Source organism: Anarrhichthys ocellatus, unplaced genomic scaffold, assembly GCF_004355925.1.
Source record: "Anarrhichthys ocellatus isolate YVR2014 unplaced genomic scaffold, GSC_Weel_1.0 scaffold7, whole genome shotgun sequence".
Taxonomy (NCBI): Eukaryota; Metazoa; Chordata; class Actinopteri; order Perciformes; family Anarhichadidae; genus Anarrhichthys; species Anarrhichthys ocellatus.
In genome coordinates, this window is record NW_022280037.1 from 8515031 (window position 1) to 8535402 (window position 20372).

The following is a 20372-nucleotide window of genomic DNA, read 5'->3' on the forward strand; positions in this document are numbered from 1 at the left end:
TCGGACATCAGTAGAAACAGCACCAATGGTACAAACCAGAACTGAATTTGCACAGCCAGTCATGCCTTTATCCTTCGCAAATGAGGTGCAAATTATTGCTTCTCTCAAGAATTGTGGCGTCTTTCATCTCGCACATTCACACTTGAGGAGTTTTTTTTTTTTGCCATCGAGAGCCAAAATGTCACCCGTACATTTATGAAATGCAACAACAGTGCCTCAGCAAGACTGCAAATACATCCTGCATTTGTATCTGTTGTATTAGTTCTTATTCATTGGATTTCTTCCAGTTCCATGAGGTGAAAAAAACACAGTTTGACGAGGAGAATTTCATCCGGTTTATCAGTTTACTGCCGAGCTCTGTGGTGCAGAATGCAAAGCAAATAATAAAGATGGAGACGATTAAAGCCCAGAATTACAGTCGGTATCCGTTTACAGTACATGATTCTGTGAGTCAAGTGAGGCTTTAAACACGCTTAACTGTTCTTTAATTACACTTCCTTAAACATATCAGAAAATTTAATGGATTTTATTTTTTTTTTTTACAATCGCCATTTCTTCATAGTTCATTAATTCAGCAATACTCTTCCTCATAACAATTATTTTATAATATCACACACTGCACTGACTAATTTATTCCTCTAAGACCAGCCTTGGACATCCTCCTGTTAGTAACTTCTATCGTTATCAAGGTCTCGCTATTATGAACAAACTTAAAGTATAAATGATATCCACCTATTCCTTTACGCGTTGAATCAGGACAGACAAAGTAGGCATTGAAGAGTATAGTTTGGGTGTTCTGGGTGATGCAAATGTCACAGATGAGGAAAAAAACTCACTCGGGGGTCACTGGAGGCAGCCCAAGCCCTAATCCAGTTTCTCCTAACTGTATAGTGTAACAAAACACTGCGAGCTGGCATAGTACAGTCCACCATACCAGACATGAGAAAGCAGTGATCCAAAGTGAAACGCTACAAGCCATGGGAAAGCAGCAACCCGATCAACACAATAACACATAGGCACATAAACATACAGACACCTGCACACACACACACACACACACACACACACACACACACACACACACACTTGTCTCTCTCTTACACACAGTATGATATGCCAGACTGCCAATTAGGACAATAATGGTTGTGCAAAAAAAGTCTATACTCACTCACACACACACACACATATACAGCAACTGAGACCTCTAAGCTCAAAGTTAATAGCACCCAGTTGTTCAGTGCCAGAGACAGACCCTGTGGGAGGAGGTTGTGGGGTGCATGGGTGGTATTGATGCTTAGACTAATGCAACCAGAACACAATTTTCTGACAAACATACAGGGTAGGGCAATTTAACAGGACTATTTTTGTATGTATAAATCAATATTGAGGAAGATGTTTCATGTTTATGTGGCATTTTCCATTAAAGTCTGTATCAACATCCTCTTTTATAAGACACACAATCTGTCAAAACCATGAGAACTCCTTAACTTGCACTTTTATTCTATTTTATTGTTTTCTCTTTCCCACCCTTTCTTCCAAGTGTCATCTTAAAACCTAAACTCATTTTCGAGGACATTTTTCTGATGTATTTCCGCGATGTCCTACCCTGCCAGCCAGCACACTATAGAGTGGAGCACTATGTTAAAGGAGGACAATGACATGATAGTAGAGAATGGGTGGTGAAATGCAGGGAGGACACAAACACAAGAAGCAAAGCAAAGATGAAGAGAGATGGCGAGACGGAGTGGCAGAGGGGCACAGATGGCAGCGAGGGAAGGCAGAGCGGAAGGACGGAGACGGAGGGATGGGGTGGAAGTTGATATGCTGGATGTCCTCCTGCTCCATCAGCAGAAGCCTGTTGGAGGGAAAGCGCAATAATGAGAACAGCTGCAGTGGACACACACACACACACTCACACACACACAAACACGCACAAAGGAGACAACACTCCTCCAGCCAATTAGCCACTCGCTTTCATCGACAGATCCACACAAACATCCTTTTACAGAAGCAAAAAGACATCATCACTCTTACCCTCACACTCGAAGGCTTGCAGCACGGTGGTGTAAGTGGGGCCCAGCCAAGAGGTGTAGCTACCCAGAACTCTCTGCAGGTGGTGGGTGGCGTCATTAAAGAGCAGATCGGATTCGCCATAGCCTGCTGAGCTGAACAGGCGGAAGCCCTCGGTGGAGTTGCCAAACGCATTCTGCAGGAGAGAGAGCGAGTGTGTGACAGGAGTTAATGCATGAGGGCATGCGTGGATGTGCGTTGGCGTGCTCTGTGTACATGTGTGTGTGTGTGTGTTTCTTTGGGTTTGCGTGTGTGTGTGTGTGTGTGTAGCCAGGGGATCAGCGCAGGACGCATCAGTCATCCTGGCGTCTCCCACACACACTCAGTAAGGAAGAAGGATGACAGTTTAGCAGATACCTGCACTGCTGATCGATAACACAGAGACATGAGACAGACATAACCATACATATCTGGAGACTAACACACACACACACGGATGATGCAATTTCTGTCCACACCCACCTGTAAACGTTCCAGGAACTTCCAGACGCGACACTTGTCCTCCATGCGCACCACCACAGCGTTAGCTGGGACAGCTGCCAGGTGGCATCGCTCAAACTCGTCCAGGTCCGCCTCGGTTCCGTCTGGGCACAGCAGCTTCAGGTCCTCCAGCTCCAGATCCAGGGCCCAGGACTCCTGGTTCTTACCTGGGCCGCAGTGGAGTGAAGGTGCGTCCGATTTTAATTCAAGCCCATTTAGAATTCCCACTCAAAGAAGCAACGTGATCATGTAAGTTCATACTAATTAAAGAGACACTTTTCAAAGAAAAAATAACACTATATTCCGCCTAGAATATCTATATAATATTTGATTATAAATAAAGTGGACCAATGCTAAATTACCACCTGCTATAAATGCTATAAATGTCCCTCGATGTTTGAAGGCCTGTCAAGCTTTGGATTTGTCCACATGCCAAAACATTTTTAGTAATGCTGTAATGTGGAGGCTGTGGGAAGTGTTTCGATGGTGGCATCTTTTTTAGTCCTCTCCAAAACCAAAGATACGAGACAAGAAGTGTAAAGAATGGACTACACAGCATGTTCATTTGCCCTAACATAAGTTGCAAACGTCAGCATCCCTGGCTAATTATAGCTTCTACCTACAGTAGCAACCTTACCACCAAAGGCAAGGGGCATGATTTAGATAACTACATTATTTTGTGGGGTTACAGTAACAAATATATCTGTTCAAGACTGACACATCCACTGTGTGGGAGCCAAGATGCTTCAATATCAGAGTTTAGGCCAATGTTAGTGGCTTGGATTGGGGAAATTTACAGTCCAACGGGACTGTTTTTGAATTTTGTGAGATTTGGTTGGCCACCAAATAATCTAAAAAGCACACAAAACCCCATTTAGCCAAACACATCAGAGGCAAAAGATCGACCACCTTGAAGCTATTTTCTCCCTCCCTCGACAACAGCACAGACCTCCTGTGTTTTCTTGCCCCCTGTTAATTGCGCTGACCTCGGACGTTTGTGAACCATATGAAAAAGCATGCTTCGTTAGACAGCTACACTGTTTGCGGAGCCGGTGTCAAACGGCTTCTTCTCGGCTGTACCAGCAGAGTCTGTGTAGCGTGACTGTGATAATGATCGCCATTAATTTGGGATGTTGCCCAGAGCTGAGAAGCAGATGCAGCAAACAAAGAATTGGAGCATTTTTTTATGCTGGACAAACATGTCTGAACCATTGTCTGTCCCCTTCCTCTCTGTTTCATATCTGTTTCTCACTTATACTCTCTTTCATTCTAATAGTTATCCATCTGTGTCTTTGTCTATCTCTGTCTCAATAACACATATATAATCTGTTCGTTGTATTTTCGGGATTCATTTCACACACTGTGAAAAAGACTCTTAAGAGAGACATTGTGAAACACTGACATCCTGTGTCTGGACATGGACTAGCACGCTCTCTCTTTGCTGGCCCCAAGTAACCTCATCATACATCATTTAAATAATACAATGACATCATTGTGTAACCAGTGGTGTGGTTTAAAAAAAATGCATATTAACACTGACCGTCCAAATTGTCAAAGAGTGTTGTGTGTTTGACAAATGCCACGTCACCGAGGTTCTCTGCGACACACCTGAAAGAAAAACACAAAACACATGAATAATCAGACACATTTAGTCTATAAATAGATAAAGAAAGTGGAAATCAGCACACTCGGGAATATGCTTTTGTAACAGCATGACTCTGGAGACCATAAGTAAACTCCCTCTGCCGCCTATTGTTGCACACACACTTACCTGCTCCGCTGAAGGCGAGTTTACTGAGCACTACTGCACTGCAATACACAGTAATATACTGTATATGGGAATTGTGAATGAAATCATGTTATTGTCTACAATTATAACATGCAGGCATATAGTGAAACTGACATTTACAAGCAATTTGCAGCACACACTAATCGATCATCCAAGCTGTTTGTTCTGTTTGTAGTCTGTTTTAAAGAGTTTTTCTCTCATGTTGTGTCTTCTACAGACCCTAAAACACTCATGAGGGTCATTAATCATTCATTACTGTATTATTACTATCACCACTCTATTATATTTTTCAGAACAGGCCGCTATAATGACAATTTTTTTAATTTATGGAGACAGTAGGCTGAACTGGATGAAAATGAGAGGAGACACAGAGGCAGAGGTTTTAACTACTCCACCTCTGGGTGCCATTAGCATATTATTTCCCATGTTATTATTGTCAGTGTTGTACCTCAGTGCTCCTGCTTCTCCGTAGTGCCTCTCTCTGTGGTTGTTGGCACAGATGTGTCTGTCGTTATCGTCTCCTATACAGGCCTCGCACAGGTTCTTAGGGTTGTTGCCTCTCGGGTCGTGCTGGATGTCCTTAACACCCGGCACACAGCTGTAACCAAAGAAGTTGCCAACGGCTGGTGAAAAAGACAAAAGAATGAGTTAGGAGGAAGAATAAGAGAGGGTGAAGGAGGATGACTTCATTTAAAATGATAAAGTCAGTCCTCAGATTAGACACGTCTAACTTGTCCAGCACACCCCTAGAATTAAATTAAATTATATTACGTGTATTGAAGACAAGTGGAGTGTCAAAAAGAAGGGTCAAACTATTACCAACCCTTCGAGCCAAAACACTTGATTGATTAATTAACTCAATATGAATTGAGAACTACTTTGACACTTGAATAAAATGACAGATTTAGCTTCTAACTTGTGTTGATTTGCTGCTTTTCTTTGTTTTATGTGATAAACTGAAAACACTTGGCTTTAAGAAACTGTAACAGCCATTTCTTCACTTTTTGTCTGCCAAATAATTACTTACTTAATTAAACATTTGTAAAAGTAATTGGCAGATTTATTGATAATGAAAATAATCATTAGTTGCATTAGTTAGGGTCTTCAAAATATCTTCTCTGGTAATTATCTGTTGGATTTTTAAGTATTAAGTGGTAATTGTCTTATAAGATGTTTTTAATTTGTCCTTTTTCATAGTGTTGTAGTATCTATAGTGTTTACTGACACTACTTGTGCTCTCAGCTCCAATGCATTGGTTACCCCTGAGGATGGAAAACTCTTATTATGGGTCGCAAATATATAGTTTAATTTCTTTAAAGGCTGAGTAGAAACAAGAGTAAATATTGCTGTAATAATCTGCAGCTGACTATTTTAAGATGCAGATTAATAGAGATTTGTTTTTCTGGTCGAGTGGGTATTTACAGGCTCAAAATAAACTACAGTGCCCATTTTTTCATATTAAAGAAACATGTCACCAAGTGCAATGCTTTTTTTTGGCATTTATGTGTTTTTAATAGTTTTTGAAAAACAGTGGAGCTCTGTGGCAAAGAGTATTAGGATATATCAGATTTACAAAAACACTAACATTATACTTGTTCGGGGGATCAATTCATTTTTGGTGTCATGGGATTTATTGATGAAAAGAAAACTAGGCTAAATATTGCCGGCCTCATCTTTCCTTCTCCCCCTCTTGAAGAAATTGCCATCTTCTAATATGTCTTTCTGTTCATTGCTAAACCGCACACTCACACACTCTCTCACATTTACAAAGACAGATGAACTGTTCTCTAATTGACTCTTCTCCTCTCCTCCCCTGAATCTCTTCACTCTTGGTTTCACACCACTGCTTCCTCCCACTGAACCTCTCACACGGCTTCGACGCACCAGCACACACGTACACTTTATACATCGCCCCTCACCTTCCCGAGCCCGTCCCGCTCTGTCTCACCTCTGGGGAAGTTGCACTGCTCCCCAATTCTGATCTGGGACGTGTTGACCAGGTAGCCAATAGGAACAGTCCACCCCACTGTGGTGCGCATGCCGGGGTGACAGGAGCTGCGCTCGTGCATCTCCAGCAGGGACAGGTCTGAGGAGGAACGACGTGCCATCGCCACCACGTAGTAGCTAAGACCATCTGGAGAAAACATGTGCGAATCATTTGTCAAATCAGCGGTGCTTGAAGAAAAAAGGTAATATAGTAATTAATAAAGATACAAGACACAAAGAATGATGTGTCTACATCTGTATCTGTCGCCCTTGTGTAGGTATAACCATGACCTTATCTTCAGAGAGTCACATTAGTTAAGCTGCTGAAGCTTCAGTGCTGCAATGCTCAAACCCGTGACTTACCGACTCCGTTATGGGACTCTCCTGCAGCCAGCTCCAGGCCGTGGCAGAAGCCAGCAGCATAGATGTCGTCAGCAAACACGGAGGCTGCGTCTGCTGTCCCATTCTGACAAAGACACATTTATTTTGTCAATTTCAAATGTCGCTGCTAAAGTACCAAATATTTATAAAAACAAATGTGGACATATTGAGGCGGTGTACAACAATTGTCCAGAAGAACTGCTGAGGACCAGGTGAAATAATTCTGTTTATTACACCCTCGCAACCAAAAACTTTTTGGGGGAAATTGAGTAAATAATGGAGGTTAAAATAGTCATATTATGTAATGCAATCTGGACAATCCACTTCCCCATTCCATTTTCTTCAGGTACCTTGATTTTGTTCATACAGTCTCTGGTGTTCAGGCCACGGACGCATCGTAAAGTTCCTCTAATGTTCTGAGCTGTGGTGTTCCCGGACAAATCCAGACACTTCTGCTCTTCAGCGTCAGACAACACACACCAGGAGACTGCACAAAACGGGGGAAGAGTTGCAATTTAAGTGAAAAATAAATGCTGGTTTAGGGTTGCAAATGTTTCATAACTACACCCCGAACCTCACCTTCTAAAACATGTAAAACATCACTTAAAACACACATAAGTTAATAAAGTTTATTTTATTTTTTTTTAATTTTTTATCTACAATAGTCTTAAATTGATTCTCTTTTGGATGTACCTGTAGTTTTGGTATTGGAGACACAGCTGACAGACAGAAGAGGCAGAAGGAGGAGGAATGCTACAGGCAGTCTTCTCTCTAGACGCTCCATGTCGGCTCTGGTGGGAATCCTGCTTGGAAAAATCTCTCTAATAGAACAGAGAAGAGGAGCAGGTGGATTTCATTGAAGAAAAATAGTCCCTCAGCTACTCCCTCCCTCTCTTGTAACCTGGTTATGAGAGAGAAAGTGGGAAAGAGGGGGTGAGAGGGTAAAAGGTGGGAGAAAGAGGCAGGTAGGCTGGATGTGGAAAGAAGAAAACATTGTATTATTCCTCTTTCTCCTCCTCTTAAATCAAAGTTCCAGTGGATAATCCTTCCTCCATCTCATGATATCAGTATTGCATTTCCACCTCCAATTATCCACTGAGACTTATCCCCAGTGGTGAGGATAGCAACAGACACACGTAGGCTCAGAGCAGTTCAGGTCACCTGGCACAGAGTCTTGACCCAGGGTGTTTAATTAAAAAAAGCTTAGGACAATGTGTCTCTGTACTGGAGCCGTGTTCGGGGAGAATAGATACCGGCTGGGTCTTGCTCCTGTTCACTGGATACTAAAGCCCCAGGTAGGCAAGAACAAAACAGCACTGGCGATTGTTCGCAGCCGCGGGACCCATGAGGGAAAACATATCTACTACTTCATACAATTCTCCCTTTTCTCTCTCGTTGTACACACACTCACTGACACGTATTTTCTGAAGAGCCACTGAGCCAAACAAGAATTAGATGAATCGAAACAGGTAGAGGTTGTTGAGCAGTCAAGTAAAATTAACTCATCTTCTAATCCACCTTTTGGTTGGCAATGGCAGATCTGCATGATTGCTTATAGGACATAAAGGGTCATCTTAGTTTTCATTAAGCGTTTTTTTCGCGAGGGAGAGCTCTTTTTTGGGGGGGGGGGGGCTGCGGTATTTGGTTCTCAGCATGCATGGGTAAAGGAACAAGGAAGCACAGTGGGACTTTTTGAATCAAGCAGTATTTGCAATCAAATAGTAGCAAACGGAGAAAACAGGGTTTTCAATTCTGAAACTTTCGCTGAGGCTGTAAGTCACCCAGTTGACACTTCTTGTCTCACAGTCAATGTTGTTTAGTAAATGAGGATCTAAAAAAATGAATGTACTGAATAAATACATTGCATTTGCATGTGAAACAGCATCACTGCTCTTTTCTTCTAGAAAGTGATTCTAAAATATGATATATGTGGATTTTCTTTTTCTGTGTTTCTTCTCATGTAATTTACATGAGAAGAAACAGAAAAAGTGGCAGTGGACACCCTGCTATATTGCTGTTACTATAATCAGACAGCGTCATACAAAACATATGGTTTAAGTTAGTTATCTATTCTTCAAACTTGCAGATTTATTTGTCATGCAAATAGTGATCCTTGACCGCAGTCTTTCACTCAGAATAAAGAGGCAGTGGATCATATTACGAGACACTCTCATTGATGATACATATAGAATTAAGCATTGATCCAAATTTAGCCAAAGCTTCACCATGCCAACTTTCTGATTAGCCGTACCAAAAAATGTCAGAAACTAATGTTAAGCCCTTCAACTTGTTTTCAAATAAAATTCACCAAACAGAAATTCAGTCATCAAAAGTTGATTTCACATTTAAGTAAGTACGCAAGTGGACAAAAACAAGAGCGTAGATTATAAATTGAAGTTAGAACACTATTAAATGATCAACAAGCCCAAATTTGCACAATTTGCATTATTCATAGATAAATACATCATGATGGTACAGTTATTTTGGTCTACAACCTGTAGGAGGACTCCCCTGACCCACAATGCACCTCGAGGATAATGTTTTGGTGACGTCATGTGTGGCTGGAAGGGAAGAGACAGCCAGTGGGTGGGCTGGGTTGTGATCCTGTTTTCGGCTTCTTTCATCACAAATAACGCCAATACGATCCAATAGGGATAGACAGACATCCCATAATGAGTTAGAGGCTGTATTTCGCATGTGCCAGGTAGGCTTATATGTTTAGTATCTCTTTGTATCTGATGGTTATCGCCCGGCTGAGCCGTGTGCTTTGCGAGCTAGCTTAGTTTAGCCCGCACGGCTAGCAGCAGCAGCAGCACCGGGCAGACGTCTGTCTGACTGGCGCCTCCGAGGCGCCTGTAGACGGACAATAAAACCGCTCGTTAATGGCCTGTGAGCTACAGCAAACAACCAGGCCCCCCCTGTCTGTGAGGTTTACGAAGGGGGATTGCTAATAGCTTTGCTTGGTGCTGTACTTCACATCACCCGAGGCTGTGACATTGAAATGTAACGTGCTAGCTTAATTTGTGTTATGATGCTAACGTTATTTGTTGCATATGCGATATTTAACGTTGACTCGCAAAGGAACAGCTCCAGTACTGTGATGTTACCTTCAAAGCCATTGGTAATAAATAGCAGCTTAATTAAGAACTAAACTCGGGATTATATTATGTCAGAGTAAAGACCTTTAGCTATTTATTATAACTATATTATAGGTGGTTGTCTTTGAAATGGCTGTGGTTCATTCCATAATCAGCCATATGTTTTAAATAAAGCTTTGACAAAGACAAACAGGACTGTTGACATTCAGCCATTAGAAGTAGTCGCTTCCTCTCTGTCTGAAGGCTTGGCAGGGATTATCAGAAAACATAGATGTAATGATCCTCTTTGCATGAGAGTACTCATTTGAACTCTCTCTGGCTCCTCTTCCCTTCTTCTCTCAGTGCACTGAATCATGGGTCGCTGCAGTGTCCACGTCCTGCTCCTGCTCCTCCTGCAGGCCCTGCAGGCATCAGCTGAGGGCTCAGGTATTGTCTATAAATGTTATGTTTGACTGTTTTCAGACCGTGATGTTATCTATATGTCTGTTCATGTGGTGCAGTCAGATGATCATGCACTATATATATATATATATATATATATATATATATAGTTCATTTCGAGTGAGAATCATTCACGTGGTAGATCTTTGCTAATAAACAAAATAGAAAAAGGAGAAAACTGGTGGATTTGCGATGTTATTTTTTTATTTATTCATTTATTTACCAGGAATGGTGCACATTACATATAATTTCAGCTTCCACCTCACCTGCTGCTCATCTGTCTTTTAGTTGACTGTTATGTTTGCCAGATAGAAAGCTTGCTAGTTTGATTAAGAGTGAAAACAAGTTGGTGAGACAGAAGTCTTGCTGCCTTAAATAAGTCGACAGCGTTTTATGTGTTTCTATGCCCTGCGATACAACATGAGTGTATGCTGAACTCGTATCATCTCTTCCACAGATGGGAAGTTGGAGTGTCTGTGTGAAACCCCTCAATCCCTCCGGGCCACGAAGTGCCACGGTACTCGCTGCTTTTCCTCGGTCAAAGTCAGCAGCAGTGGCGTGGTGTTTGAGCATGGCTGCCTAGAGGGGCTGGACAAAATCCGCTTGCATTGCTCCACAGCTCCGTCTTTCCACCAGGCCATTTTCTGCTGCTCCCAAGAAATGTGCAACGGCAACACCACCAGGAGTTCACTGATGTCTCTGCTTCCAACAGGTTGATAGTAGTTCACGACATGCAAATACAATAATAATCTCCTGTAGCTGTCTGTTAAATAATCAGTCAAAAGTCACAATCTCAATTTCCCCCCTTTTGTCCACAGCACCAGAAGGTGAGCCGGTTCGGTACCGTGTGGAGACCTTGGCTCTTTTTGTTCTCGGCCCGGTGGTGGTTCTGGCTCTGCTGTCTGCAGTATCAGTCTTGGCCTGCAGGAGGCTCCATCACGGCCGTCTGCAGAGGCTGCAGGAGTTTGACACTGAACAGGGAGCCATAGACGGCCTCATCACCTCCAATGTGGGAGACAGCACTTTAGCGGTAAGAGTGAGCGAGGTGCAGAAGAAGATGTTGATAAAGACAAAGAGTACATAACGACTACTCACTGAATCCAAAGCACAAAAACACATTTGTTGATCTTTGTTGATGCTGAACTCCAGTAGCCGTGCAGCTATGTGTGATATGTGTATACTTCAGTGCCTTCTAACGATTATGGCATAAGCAGCTAATCTCATATCTGTGTCTGTCTTTAGGAACTGTTGGACCACTCGTGTACATCAGGCAGTGGTTCAGGTCTCCCCTTCCTCGTCCAGAGAACCGTGGCCAGGCAGATCAGCCTGATGGAGTGTGTAGGTACGTAGAACGTTTGTTTCAGTTCTGGTTGGTGATGAAAGGTTTACTCATTATCAATCAATCCATTTGTAATTTGAGCATTCAAATGAAAGTATGTAGGTCACATGCTTTGAGGTCCTGTTTTGTACCGCACAGAACAGTTTGTACCCGTTTGGAATTGGAAAAATGTGGTTGCGTACAACTTTGTGCTGTTGATTTGGAGACGTTAGCTTTCTAAATGCAGGTGTCTCTTTAATTTCTCCTTTCCTCACCTCTCTTTTCCAGGCAAAGGGAGGTATGGAGAGGTGTGGCGGGGCCAGTGGCAGGGCGAGAATGTAGCTGTGAAAATCTTCTCCTCAAGAGATGAGAAGTCCTGGTTCAGAGAGACGGAGATCTACAATACTGTGCTGCTAAGACATGAAAACATACTGGGTGAGAAGAGAAGTCTAATGTCTGCTTGTATACAATGAGATTTTCCCCATTGTCTTTTCATTCCTATCAGAGATCATCATTTTAGCATTGTTAACAAGAACATCGTTGACTTAATTCTTTTCATGTCCTATGTGAAGCAGTTTGAATCGCCTTGTTGTAGAAACTCTTGAAATACAATTTTCTTTTTCAAGCTAAATGCGTGAAACATTCAAAATGTCTTAACACCTTTATGTGTGAAAGCTGTTACACACAGAGGTGCACGCAATACAAATGCAACACCTGTGCAATAAACCAATCCGGCACATTAGAATATAGATTGATGAATTAAGCACAGCAGCAGCATCACACACCGTGTTTGCATTATGACCTACCTTTTCTGAGAGTACTTGCTCACCTAATATATCTCTCTGAGAATGAATAAATACAACCAGATCCACTACATCTTTTCCAAATAACAGGATTACCGAGTTGTCTGGCCTTTCAAAGTAAAAGGTGGATCTAGAGTTCGGTTAAATAGATGAATAAATCCAACACATTTTGATCAACTTTGCTCACAGTTCTCATCTCTCTTCTCCCAGGCTTCATGGCGTCCGACATGACTTCTCGCAACTCCAGCACCCAGCTGTGGCTCATCACCCATTACCACGAGAACGGGTCACTTTACGACTACCTGCAGAGAGTGGCCGTGGAGCCGTCGGAGAGCTTGGCGATGGCGGCGTCGATAGCTTGCGGCCTGGTGCACTTGCACACGGAGATCTTTGGCACAGAGGGGAAACCGGCCATCGCTCACCGGGACCTGAAGAGCAAAAACATCCTGGTCACAAAGGAGCTGCGCTGCTGCATCGCAGACCTGGGTTAGTCTGTCGTCCTTCGTGTTCCTTCATCTACGAGTACTATCAATCTTTTGTCTGCGTTTGCCTCCCACTCTTCCTTCCTACCACATTAACCATCAAAACAGGAAGGAAGTGGTAAAGTAGTTGAGCCTAAAGTAGTAAATTCTGCGAAGTAATTCTTTTCCAGCACCCATCCTGTCAGACACTGGATGTGCGTTTCTCAAAGTAATAAAGCTCTCGCATGATTTGATTGGTTGTGTGTCAGAGGAGCGTTCTGCTGGCGACGTGTCTCGGTGTGATCGAGGCCCGTCTCTGTATTTGTCCATCTCATACCCGGTGAATATTTTTGCCAGAATTTCTATATCGACCCAGTTATCGTCCTAGTAAAACACTGGTGATGTGTGATTGTTACAGGGCTGGCTGTGACCCACTCCCAGGCAGACAACCTGCTGGATGTGGGCAACAATCCGAAGGTTGGCACCAAGCGCTACATGGCACCTGAAGTGCTGGACGAGAGCATTCAGACAGACTGCTTTGATGCCTATAAGAGAGTGGACATCTGGGCCTTTGGGTTGGTGCTGTGGGAGATAGCCAGACGCACATACAGCAATGGTGAGTGGCATGCATTTTAGGGCTGTTACACAATAAACAACCACCTCTAATTTCTTATTTACTTTTATATACTGTTGTGTGTTCAGATCGGCTTCAGGCTGAGACCTCCTATTGATCCAGTTACTCGCTCTAATCTCCATCATCCCAATTTGAATTTCCAGGTATTGTTGAGGAGTACAAGCCTCCGTTCTACGATCAGGTGCCGAATGACCCCAGCTTCGAGGACATGAGGAAGGTGGTGTGTGTGGAGCAGCAGAGGCCTTTCATTCCTAATCGTTGGTTCTCTGACCCTGTAAGTATCACTCGAGTATCTGTACTGTATCGATGTATGTAAGGCATGCTACCCTTTTATCACACACTATACAATGACAATTTATGTGACATTTTTATCAGACGACATTATGATTTTATGGCTTTTTTTGAGACATTTGACATACTAAAACATGACAGTTTTATGATTAATTGAGTTTATGACATTTTATTTCTGACACTAACTAATGGCATATGACATACTATACTCTTACCTTGTTATGACATACATTTTTATGACATATGATACTATGATTTTTCTTTTTTTGTGAATTTTTATGGCATACTATTCTGACTTTTTAAGACATTTTTAATCGCAATTTTATTGACCCAAGCCAAAGATGTGCAGAACCACTGCTTCAAGAGACATCATCCCCACATCGTTGTGTGATTTGAATCGCTCATTAGCAAGAGCCACCGCTCGCTGTGCGTGTATCACTGCATGACTCTCCTTTTTGTTTCTTGATCCACTCTTCCTCCCTTCTCTCTTAGACTCTCTCTGCTCTCGTGAAACTGATGAAGGAGTGTTGGTACCAGAACCCGTCTGCAAGGCTAACGGCACTGCGCATCAAGAAAACCCTGGACAAGATCCACAGCTCTCTGGAGAAGGGCAAGGAGTCGTGAGGGGGGGTGGGGAGCCTCGGGTGAAGCTTCCTGATGTCAGGGATCGGCTTAGAGAAGCGTCCGGTGTTTGTGAAATGGACGAAAGGACGATAATGGGAAAGGACAGACGACCAGAGGAAGGACTTGTTCAAATGTCATCCAGCCTCATCATTCACTTGCTCTCTCACTTTCTCTGTGGTTGCCTTCCACTGACATCCCTCTCTTACTTGAAGCCCACAAACGTTTGGACTAGTCCTGTCTGAATACAGCCAGCCTTTGTGACGGGACACAAAGCAGGTGCCATTGTGCACACTAACCTGAACTGTAGACTGTTACAGGATGGCATATTGTAGTACTCCATCCCAATGCTTTAACGCCCATGCAACACTGCTCACACACACACACTTACTTACGGAGTGTCTCTTATAATTCAATTTCTGATCCCCAGTCAGTGTTTTTTGGCCTGTGGTTGTGGCGTTCTGCTTTAATAGAACATGACAAGTATCTCTACAAACCACACATATGTTCACTTACAAAAGGAGCACAGCCAATAGAATCAAATGATTTCAACTTTTAAAAAAATGTTATTTATTAACTGCTACCAAACTGCTGTGGATAATGTAACACTGATGGTGCGTGAAAAGGATTGTATACACAGGCATTAACTCTACTGGACTGTCTGCACCCATATTGTCATTATTGGAGCTGGTGAAAAATAATTTCGTGAGAAATGAAAGCAAAGGGTAGGAAGTGATTCCTGCTGAGCTTGTTTGTAGGATGGGGGGAAAAAATGGATAAAACACTAGAGATACACAATGATCTTGGTGGCTCTGGAGTAGACGCACACCAAGTACCTGCCGATAGGAATGAGTCTGTATCTTATAACAGGAATATGATACCCTCTGCCTGGCACACCTCGTAAACTCACTGTGGCTCTTCTGTGCAAGCGGAGAGGAAGCAAGGAAGACTTGTTTGTGATAGAGCTGACATTAAGATATCGAGAGGTAGAAGAGGTGAAGGTGGGCTTCCATTGACTACTCGTCTCCCATCATGTCACATTGTACAAGTTGCCTGAATAACAAGGGAAACACTCAATCTTCATTTGGAGTTTTATTGTTTTGTTCAAGATTCATTTTTACCAGACAAAGTTGCCTCGGTGTGCGGTCACAAATTAATTTGTTCTTAAATGCTGGGTTTGTTTTGAAAAAAAATGCTGCTTTGTCTTTTTTTTATATATGTAATAAAACAGTTACTGCTCTTTTGCCTAGTGATTATCCAGACTGTCAGTTTTCACATTGTTTGATTAATCCTTCTGTTTTGTCACTCCCTAGTTAATCACATGGGCTTAAAACAGACGTGCACAAACAGGACCTATAAGCATTATTGTTGTGGAGAGATGTTGGAGCAATTGTGCTGCTATAGTCAGGAACTCCGAGCAGTTGGGGGTTGGTATATGCATTACTTATTTCGACATACAATACTATGACTTTTTTGGGAAAAAGTCACAAAAAAGTCTTAGTATAGCTGTTACAACCTGTCAAAGGCTGCCACATGAATGGGAGACCAGATGAGTTAAAAGTGATAAATACACATTTATTTAAAGAACAAACTAAACATATTGTCAATAAAAGAATCGTAAGAAATGATTAGTTGAGAAATAGAGGGAAAAAGTGCACTGAGCTTTTTTGGTGTATGGAAAAAAAACAGGATCAATATTACAGATACACAATTATCCTGGTGGTTCCTGGAGGCACACACACCTTACAATAACAATATGATACTCTGCCTGACTCACTTCATAAACTCACTGACTCATTTGTGCAAGCAGAGAGGAATCACGGAATACTTGTTTGTGGTCAACTGACATTGTTATATTGCAAGTGAAGTTGTTTTCTGTAGCGAGTCGGGCTTCTATTAACACCTCATCTCCCATCATGCAACACTGCACCAGGTGCTCTTCATTTGGGAACAGTTTTATTAAAGAGTCATTTCAAACAGAGTTTAATGTTGCCTAGGTGTGTGGTTACAAATACATTTGTTCACAAATGCCGGGGTTTGTTTTGGGAAAGAATGTTTTGTCTTTATGTGATAAAATAGTTACTGCACTCTTGCCCAGTAATTAGCCAGCCAGTACATTTACACAACTTTATAACGTACAACACCTTAATACTCTAACATTCCAGTCTAACCACTGCTACAGTACAAAGTCAGCAGCTCGTTAAAGTGGATGTCATTCTAAGAGTAATGCTTTGTGCACGTGACGATGAAACTACCTGCAAAAACCTGCAGCTCGACACTAAATGTGTGAAAAAGGTTTTATAGGAAAGAGCATGAGCTGCCATAAAAACCATGTGGCAATAAGGTTGTAGCTCAGATGGAGCTCCTGCATGAGCCCTGTATACATCCCCACTTACCCCACAACTGAGACAGTTTGGTTCATTTCAGGTTATCTGGGAGAGTCTTGTACGGGTTGAGAATACCCTTGGGGTCCAGCATGGCCTTGATATTACCCATCAGAGCTACAGCCTGGCTGGGTTTGCTGTAGTAGATGTAGTTCCTCTTCTTCAGGCCCAGTCCGTGCTCTGCACTGATGCTGCCGTGACAGCTGGCCGTCCACTCGTAGACGAAAGGCTCGATGGCAGCGAGAAGAGCCGGGTCTTTGACAGGAGAGGTGATGTTCAAGTGCAGGTTTCCATCTCCTAAAAGTACAGATGCAAATGCAGATGATTAGTTCATTCTGATGGGCAGGTGGTACCTTACATGGTGTGTGTGTGTACAAGTCAATTTACCATGTGTAAACCCCGTATATACTACAATTACTCATATTTCAAAATGAGATCAAGCTGTTGTAGGTGTACTAATAAAATAGATACCAAGAGATCCTATCTCATGCTAGCAGGCCATTATTTCCCTCCTGATATCCGTCTTTCCATCTTCTGGTCTTACCTACGTGTCCGTATCCCACTACACTCTTGGCTCGGTCCCCCAGGTGCTCCCTCATGTCCGTCACCAGCTGGTAGATCCGCTCCACGGGAAGTGAGATATCATACTTGTAAGTGAAGCCATCGTGAGTCAGCGCCTCTGTGACGCGTTCACGCATCGACCACAGTGCCTGAAAAAGTGGAAGTCGTCATCATCATCCTCACCAGGATTTTCGACATAGTTAAGGCTAACACAGAAGTATTATTTAAACCCCCCTGGTATGAAACTGATTACTTAAGTTTAGGTCGAAAGCTTTTTGTCTTTTCATGGGACTGGTTGTAGAATATAAACAGACTTATTCTTAAAAAAAATTTGAAACAATACCTTTATTTTTGAGTCTTCAGTCGCCACGGTCCCATCGGTAACCAATGATGACGTCATCGCCTCCTCTAGGAAATTGTGGAGTTTTTCCCCGTCATGTGTTGGGTCAGATCCAGATGTTTCTATCACGACGTAGAATGAACAATCTGCAAGATGGAAGAAAGCGTTTGGCACGGGGGTGTTGTGTGGTTAACGGCTTTATTAACTAAGTGTTTGCATGTGTGTGTGTGTGTGTGTGTGTGACTACCAGAGATGGGATTGGGTAGTTTGAGGTGCGTATTCAGCAGCCTCATACATTCACTGTCCAGGAATTCGTAGGCTGACAGAATTTCTCCCAGCATGCCTCTGGAGAGCTGAAACGTCTTCAGGAGCTGCTCAAAAGTCTCACAGCCTAACAAGAAATTAAAGAGAACAAAAGAAAAATGAAAAATCGATGGAAAGAAACTCATCTCGACATTTATCAACTGGACTGTGATACGATCTCCTCAACGTTCTGCAAGAGAAAATATGAGAAATATGGAGATATGAGATAATCGTACCCAGAAAAACCACATTAACAGATTTGGGTTTGCGTGGACAAAGGATGGACACTGCAGCGATGACCCCCAGTGTTCCCTCTGACCCTATAAAGAGCTGTTTGAGGTCATATCCTGTGTTATCTTTACGCAGTGTGGCCAAGCAATCCAGCACTCGCCCATCTGCCAACACCTGTACATGCCACATACATACACAGACAAACATTAGTGCATTAATCCTTCTTAACATACTACTAGTTTCTCATGTATTTAATCCACTCACCACCTCCAGGCCGAGCACAGTCCCGTGTAAGGAACCGTATCGCAGCAGCCGGAGTCCCCCCGCATTTGTTGCCACGTTTCCCCCAATGTGGCAACTACCCTTTGCCCCCAGATCAAGTGGCATGATGTAGTCTCTGTCCTCAAGGTAAGTGGACAAGTTCTCCAAGACACAACCTGCCTGACAGGTCAGAATGCCTGACACATGGAGGGAAGAATTCTTAAAGATTAGTCTAATATGCTGTAAGCACATAAACAAACATTGAAAAGACAGGCAGCCGATTCTGTGTGAGACTGAAGCATTTTAAGACTTACCAGAGATACTATCAAAGGTAAGGATGTTGTTCATGAGGGCAGTGGAGAGGATGACCTCATCATAAACAGGCACGCTGCCTCCAACCAGCCCGGTGTTACCTCCTTGAGGGTTGACCGCCAGATTACGACCGTTACAGTACCTACAAGAGGGGAAATACAACGACTTACACCACCTTATACACCCCTCACTTGTGTATTTGTCGTTCAATCCACTATTTGTTCTTTACTTTAGAATTTGAGACACTTCCTCTGTTGTTTGAGGTCGCAGTAACACATCACTGGAACCTGCAGAGGACGCATGAACAGAGAAAATGAAAGATGAAAGACATCTGTGAATCGGTGGAACTTCCATCTTGAAGTGGAATGAGCTGAATTAATTTCCAGTCATGACCTCTCACTGACTTCAGCCAATCCACATTGCAGGACTCCAGCAGGTCGGGGTCAGTGATGGCTCTGCCCGGTAGGATCTTCCTGAAGAAGGCTAAATCTTCCCCAGTTATCCTGGAGAAGGGCAGCCTGTCTGGGGCTGCAGCAGGGGACGGCCTGGACCCGTCTGACCCCGAGTGCAGCGTTCGACAGCAGACTCCGACCTGCCATGAGGCGGCGGGAAGGAATGAACCGCGAAGGTCCACAGGAGAACGTCCGGCTGTGGCTGCGGATGAGACGGTGCTGTGGGGGCTCAGATGTCTGAGAGCCGTCCTCAGCCTCAATGTTCTTTGGAAAAACCCCACCATGACTGGAGTACAGGCGCAAACAGGCTGCAGGGAAGAGAGGACGAATCATTAAGCTGTTTCCTCAACATATGTACCTGGCATGGAGACACACTAGGTGTGTGGAGCAGCTGGGTAAACTACAACTAAAACTACACATGCCTACTCATTTGTCAGCTTTGTAGCTAATGTTTGTTAGTTAACAAGCCACTGCTGTGATGCAGTCTCAAAGTACTGTCCTCCTGTAGATTATGAGTCTATAGGTAACTTATTCACGAGCTCTCCACTTACTGAACAGCTCTAGAAGAACTTGAATCCACAGAGAGAAACCTGGTGTTAGTTTCAGTTGCTCATCAGCACTCGACTTTGTGATATTTATTTTTGCTGTCTAAATATCACCAGTCCAATTCGGAACAACCTGAGTTTTGACTTTGAACGTTACTATCTAATGTAACGTTACTACTGTGTTGTTCGTGTAACTAGGGAGGAAATACTCTGAGTATGAGGCGTTTACCGTTTACCGCATTTACTCACCGTAAACGTCCGGCTAACAACCTGCATCTTTCTGACCGCGTGTCTTCTTTCGTGTCATATCTAAGAGCGAAATCTGTGACAAAGTTGAAGGACGTTTCGGTTCCTTAAGAATGAACACCGTTGCACTGTTTACTGCTACAACTAGCTTGAGGGATTTACGGGGGTTGAAAGGTCACGCCGACGACAACGGACCAATGAGAAGCCTTCTTTGAGATTGAACCAATAGCTGTGAGCGTTTCGTCACTGTTCAGTCGATGACGACTAGGGAAGACAAAGTTGCTTCGTTTAAGATTTAAAGAGACATTACACACTTTTTGTAGAACCTGTCCATCTCATGTGGTGCCTGGAGAGGAAACTAACT

General features: G+C 43.1%; 3 protein-coding genes across 4 annotated transcripts; 1 reads left to right on the forward strand and 2 right to left on the reverse strand.

Moving 5' to 3' along the window:
• Nucleotides 1–330: 330 nt before the first annotated feature.
• otomp (otolith matrix protein) lies at nt 331–7622 on the reverse strand. Its single transcript, XM_031848050.1, has 9 exons — nt 7400–7622; nt 7057–7193; nt 6689–6791; nt 6288–6473; nt 4788–4962; nt 4091–4158; nt 2533–2717; nt 2035–2206; nt 331–1855 (listed from the first exon to the last, which is right to left on the reverse strand). The coding sequence occupies exons 1-9, from the start codon at nt 7488–7490 to the stop codon at nt 1845–1847; spliced, it is 1128 nt and encodes a 375-aa protein (XP_031703910.1). The 5' UTR covers nt 7491–7622; the 3' UTR covers nt 331–1844.
• acvr1l (activin A receptor, type 1 like) lies at nt 2349–15618 on the forward strand. Of its 2 annotated transcripts, none has more exons than XM_031848035.1 (10): nt 2349–2738; nt 10147–10230; nt 10703–10957; nt 11064–11275; nt 11488–11587; nt 11852–11998; nt 12577–12852; nt 13246–13443; nt 13605–13735; nt 14245–15618. In XM_031848035.1, exons 2-10 carry the CDS (start codon nt 10158–10160, stop codon nt 14374–14376), a joined length of 1524 nt encoding a protein of 507 aa, XP_031703895.1. In that variant the 5' UTR covers nt 2349–2738; nt 10147–10157; the 3' UTR covers nt 14377–15618. The 2 variants fall into 2 exon arrangements, with proteins under 2 accessions (XP_031703895.1, XP_031703894.1); XM_031848034.1 differs by lacking the exon at nt 2349–2738 and adding an exon at nt 8735–9410.
• Nucleotides 15619–16340: 722 nt separating this feature from the next.
• Nucleotides 16341–20163, reverse strand: d2hgdh (D-2-hydroxyglutarate dehydrogenase). Its single transcript, XM_031848027.1, has 10 exons — nt 20012–20163; nt 19159–19525; nt 18995–19052; nt 18768–18907; nt 18457–18650; nt 18198–18366; nt 17906–18049; nt 17662–17804; nt 17302–17467; nt 16341–17054 (listed from the first exon to the last, which is right to left on the reverse strand). Exons 1-10 carry the CDS (start codon nt 20036–20038, stop codon nt 16792–16794), a joined length of 1671 nt encoding a protein of 556 aa, XP_031703887.1. The 5' UTR covers nt 20039–20163; the 3' UTR covers nt 16341–16791.
• Nucleotides 20164–20372: the final 209 nt, after the last annotated feature.